Raw genomic sequence first — 5491 nt, 5'->3', positions numbered from 1 at the left:
TCAACACTAAAGAATCAACCAGCCAACCAAACTAATAAGACCTAACTCGCAAAGTAATTAAAGAGATTTGATCAACCAACTAAACTATCCTTTGGACTAAATCCAAATTTCCTCCATAACTGAGAACAACAAATTCCAAATTTCTTTGCATCTACGGAAAAAATCATGGTAAATCAACACTAAAGAATCAACCAGCCAACCAAACTAATAAGACCTAACTCGCAAAGTAGTTAAAGAGATTTGATCAACTAAACTAAACTATCCTTTGGACTAAATCCAAATTTCCTCAATAACTGAGAACAACAAATAAATTTGAAAAAAAAACATACATTAATACTTTTTACTACACATAATAAATAGAATTTACTCACTGGTTAAGGTTTTATTAATTTTCCTATTACACGCAGCGTTTCTGATCCCTCTGCCCAAATTTCATAGCAGGTTCACAAGATTTCGTGCTGAATTTTGGCGACGAGCTTAACTTTAATCATAAATTCTCTCCTCCTTTTCAAAGAATTTAAGGAAAGCAGCTTCACAGCCATTTCTCTTCCATCTCGAGCAGCTCCCTGAGAGAATCAGACAAATGATTTGAATCAAGATTTGGGAGAGATAAATGATATGACAGATTTTGTAAATGAATTAAAGTTCAATTTCCATCCTACGATATATTTGTTTCCAAGCAAGCAACCTACAACGGTCAAGTCTGTAGTCAGATCAGCAGTGCGCAGATTACTGCAATTTAAGATTGTAGAAAAGTAAAAACTAGAAGCAGCTTTTCTGAAAAGTAAAAACAGAAGCAGCTTTCCTGGCTTGTGCTACCTTGTATACAGGCCGAATCCTCCCAGTCCAAGCTTGTTATCATCACGAAAATTTTGGGTAACAGTTACCAATGTTTCCATGTTAAACACTATTTACCGATCCTCGGTAATCAGCCCTCATTCCTCCACTTGTCCACGAACTGCAGAATCAAAAGACACAGCCCTATTAGAAAATATAGCAGCAAAAAATGAATGATATGCATGAAAGATTAGTGAAGGAATTAAGCTTAGTTGCCATCCTACGATATATTTGTTTTCAACCTAGAAACCTACAGCAGTCAAGGTTGTGTTAAGATCAGCAGTTAGCGGATTAAGATTCTCAAAACCAGTAGACGCTTTCTTGGGTTATACAGTTTTGAATGGGTTTATTCAACCATGGCGTTATATAAATGACATTTGGATCTGATCATATGCACCTCATGGTATATACTATCTTGATTTGATCATATGTATACCACGATGCATATGATCAGCGCTTAGATGGATATATATTATATACATATTCAATTTATGGTTCAGTTAGAAGTAAGAAAACTTCTAGTGATTGGATCATTTAAAGGAAAAGGAAAAACGTAGTCCGAAAATTAGACAATGAAATCATGAAAAAATCTATGGAACGGATCATAAATCACACATAGAACCATTAGTGTTTTAGGGTTGTTCCAAAAAATCAACTACTTACAAAAAGTCTGAATCACTCCAGCCGTCTTGAAGCACACGCAAAAAATTGAAAGATCAGTCTGCCCTGGCAAATGGATCTCGATTATCTGCGTGCAAAAATAATGGATCTCTGTTATCTGCGTCCGAAGATATGCAATAATGGAGTATCACAGTTACAGCAAAATACAGAACACATGTAAGCGAGAAGAGTTGAGATCACATTTACCTCAAGATATTGTTCAAGGGACCTGCAAAATGATGATTGCGAGAGCTGAGTTAGGGTCGTAAAAGGGCATTCAATTTCTTGCCGCTATATTTTCTGATGTAGCTGTGTCTTCTGCTTGTGCAGTTGCGCAGGAATGCGGACTGATCAGTAATAATCCGAAAATAATGTTTAAGATGGAAAAATTGTAGCTGCCGCTCAGATTTTTCATGATCATAAGAAGCTTGGACTGGGAGGATTAGGCCCTGTATACAAGGTAGCATAACCCAACAAAGTTTATACTAGTTTTTAGAATCTTAAATCACCACAGCCTTGACCCTTGTACTTCCAATAGCCTGGAAACTTGTATAGAAGACCATTAAGCTTAATTCCTCTAAAAGAAAATCTTCATTCGTCTGTCTCTCATGTCTTTATAGAGAGAGAATTTGTCTGATTCTCTCAGGGAACTACTCAAGATGGAAGAGAAATAGCTGTGAAGAAGCTATCTTGAAATTCTTTGCAAAGGAGGAGCGAATTTCTGAATGAAGTTAAGCTCGTCGCCAAAATTCAGCATCGAAATCTTGTGAGCCTACTAGGTTGTTGCAGAGAGGGATCAAAAGGTTGCTTGTCTATGAGTGCCTGCCAAATAATGCCTTATAAAATCTGATTCAGTGAGTAACTTCCATTAAAAAAAAGTCATCATTATTCGAGGCGGATACCAAGGGCATGCGCGTTTGGATCATTCGACATTGATGACGAAGGCAGTGGTGGACTTGTAATTGCCTGTTTAATCAATCCAACACGTATGAACACATCGAGACGCGTCCCAACAAACGCAAACAGCTGGATTGCCAAAAGCATGAACATCATCATATTAGTGGGTCCAACCTTTTTGTCAAAATTTTCGCTCCCAACAAACGCAAACAGCTGGATTGGCGGAAGCGTGAACATCGAGGTTCATCATATATTCGTGGATTGGCAAAAGCTTGAACATCACGATTCATGGTATAGGAGTGGGTGTACCTGTCAAACCACATTTACTATGGGTGTACCTGGATAACCGCATTTACTAATGGTTACATTTACCAATGGGGAATATATATAATTTTTAAAGGTCTAAAGATACATTGAAGGGAGATAAAAGTTGGGAAGATTATTTTAAAAAAAAACAATTATGAAATATAATTTCATAGTTTTTATTTTTATTTTTAATAGAATAAAGATTATTTGAAAAAGATTGTGAAAACTTTATTACAAAGAGCAACTTTTGATTTAAGTGGTTGTTTATTTGAGGATGGAAATTTACAACTGCAGCGTTTAGTTATGTTGACTAATGGAAATTTATGTAGGTGAGTAGCTAAATGACAACATAATTTATACAATTCTTTATTTAATTCTTGGAGTATTGAGGAAATCGCTGGTTTAATATGTTGGCATTTTGAGAAGGGAAAATTGTGAAGACAAAATGGACTAGTTTTCACACTGTTGCTTTTATCAGTTGGGTCAATACAACTCAGAGGACAACTTCGAAGAGCTAGATAGAAAAGTGACCAGATAGAGATTTCCAAGGGGAAGCTAGATCCATGTTTGAGTTTCCATAAGATGATTACAGATCTCACCAACTTTCCCATGTCCAACGCTTTTATTTTCGCAGAAAGGATTGTTGTGGCAGAAGCCATGTTGATTCGGGAAGGTGTCCTTGATATGAAAGTCCTTAAGGATGTTTTGAAGGATTTCAATTACAATAATTCTAAGGATGTTTAAAGGGTTTTGGTCTAGTATCTTGGAATCGAAGGGGAGGTCTGGGATTACTTTGATTTCATTAAAAATGCACATGCCAATGGTGTTAAGGTTTTCATGGCCACATCTGTTGACTTTGATGATATCAAAGTCTCTAGGGGAGTTTAGAGCAAATATGGCTTTTGGATCTGCTCAGAGGTTTGGGGTTCCAATGGCATTTGGAGGGCCTCATGTTGCTTTTCTAGACACTTCGCAAGAGTACAAGAGACTCATGCCTGAGACGATATTAGGAGTGAGTGTGGATTCAAATGATAAGCCAACTCCTTAGTTCTAGTGTGTGAGACTGCTTCCCAAATTCCTTCTTCGAGTGTTTTTGGAAAGCTATGCACTGATAAGGTTAGAGATTTTGGCGGCGAGGTTGACGACTTACACTGTTCAAAGTGCAAGCATTGTTGGTAGTGAGGTTAAACAACCAAAATAGACACAAAAAATTATCAAATTCTTTTTTTGATGACCCCTGTATTGCGCCTAATGCATTAAATCACGTGTGAAACTAGTCGTGTAAAGAACATAATACATAACCAACAACTTGCAACTAAATTACAAATGTACAAAGAATCTAAATTAAACAGCCTTCTACCTACTACCTAATATATTTGTACAGTCCAATGATAAACACAAGCCTTTCTCCTATTGGTCATGTCTTCTTTGTTGTCTTACTTCGTCATTGCAATTCATTTCACTATGCCCAAATGTTGGGCATGGGATCCCCCGCAGTAGGTTTTGGGGCTTAAAGCTCAAGTTTTGGTCAATGTAATGTAAAGACTCTGCGAAGTACGGGTGCAGAGCGTGAGAGTCTAGGATGAGTCATAGGGTTGTTCACCCTAAAATAATGTAATTTAATGTAAAGTTGTGTCGGCCTACCCATGGTCCGCGGACCATGGGATTGTATAAATAGAGCGAGGCTCTAAGTGTAAAGACAATTTTTGGAAAGTAAGCAAGTAATAGATAGATGCAAAGGCATGGTTAGAAGATAGAAGTGGATCTGAAGTGTATTGGGTTGTAGTAGTAGGTAGAGGCTCTGCAGATGAGTGCATAGAGGCCTAGTAAAGTCCGCAGCTAAGTGCGCGGACCCCTACAACTGAGTGCGCAGGGCGGAGTCGGGTCTGTATTGAACTAAACTTGAAAAGGATTATTAATAAAGATAAGTTTGATTCGGCATATTGTGCATCTATTTCGTGGATCTGTATTTTGATGTTATGTGTTAATTGTATCTAGTTATTTATATGCGTGCACTTGGTAAACATTGATATGAATGCTTATGTATGAAAACCCTCTAAGTAATTAGTGAACAGAACCTAAGTAAGGAAGATTTGGGTAATTAACACTGGTCGCGTTGTGGCTAGAGCTGCGTGAAGGACGCAAAGGGCTCACTGGTGTGTAGCCCAGTAAGCACGAAGGTTGAATCACGTACCAATCACCACATATCAGACATCCCCAGGGTGCGGAAACCTAGTTCTAGCACCCTCCCATACTACTTCGGGTGAGACCTCAGTCCGCGCTCTGCGAACTGTTGCCGAAAGGGCCAGTAGTACCGGGATTTTCTTGGTTAAATCACTTCTGAACTTGAGTCAAGCCCCACGTAGCCAACAAATGGTTCTGTTGCCAGAACCAGGATGTGCCTAAGGGATGTTTGATGTCATGCCATTGGAACCCAATAAAGAAGGAAATTAAAGAGTGGTTGGACAAGAAGATTCACGAGTTCGCGACATAGGAAAACAAAACTCCACAAGTATCTGAGAAAAGGTGGCTGGATCGCTACGTGTATACGAAAATCCACGAGATTTTCTTTGCATCCTTTCCTTTTGAACTATATGAGTGGATCGCAAGGTTAGCCGACAGCCAGGGAAGGTGTAAGCTCGACCAACCGATAGTGTGGACTCTGGAATTAGTGCGCAAAATAGAGGCATAAGAAGATAAGATCGTGCGAGCTGTGGACCATTGGCTTGAGAGAATAATAGGGGGATTCATCACTGAGTTTGCGGTAGATGATGAGCCTCATAAATGGGCA

At 38.6% G+C, this 5491-nt stretch overlaps 1 protein-coding gene across 1 annotated transcript; it reads right to left on the bottom strand.

Annotated features, from left to right (window-relative positions):
* Positions 1-307: 307 nt before the first annotated feature.
* Positions 308-2631, bottom strand: LOC149153081 (uncharacterized). The gene is made up of 5 exons (XM_089443692.1): positions 2464-2631; positions 1705-1788; positions 1502-1585; positions 820-958; positions 308-566 (listed from the first exon to the last, which is right to left on the bottom strand). Exons 1-4 carry the CDS (start codon positions 2629-2631, stop codon positions 929-931), a joined length of 366 nt encoding a protein of 121 aa, XP_089299818.1. The 3' UTR covers positions 308-566; positions 820-928.
* Between the last annotated feature and the right edge of the window lie 2860 nt (positions 2632-5491).

This window comes from Pinus tabuliformis, chromosome 9 (assembly GCF_031772625.1).
Source record: "Pinus tabuliformis cultivar Carrire ecotype Pingquan chromosome 9, CPIR1, whole genome shotgun sequence".
NCBI lineage: Eukaryota > Viridiplantae > Streptophyta > Pinopsida > Pinales > Pinaceae > Pinus > Pinus tabuliformis.
The sequence above is the reverse complement of the archived record's forward strand: the minus strand, read 5'-3'. Positions and strand labels throughout refer to the sequence as shown.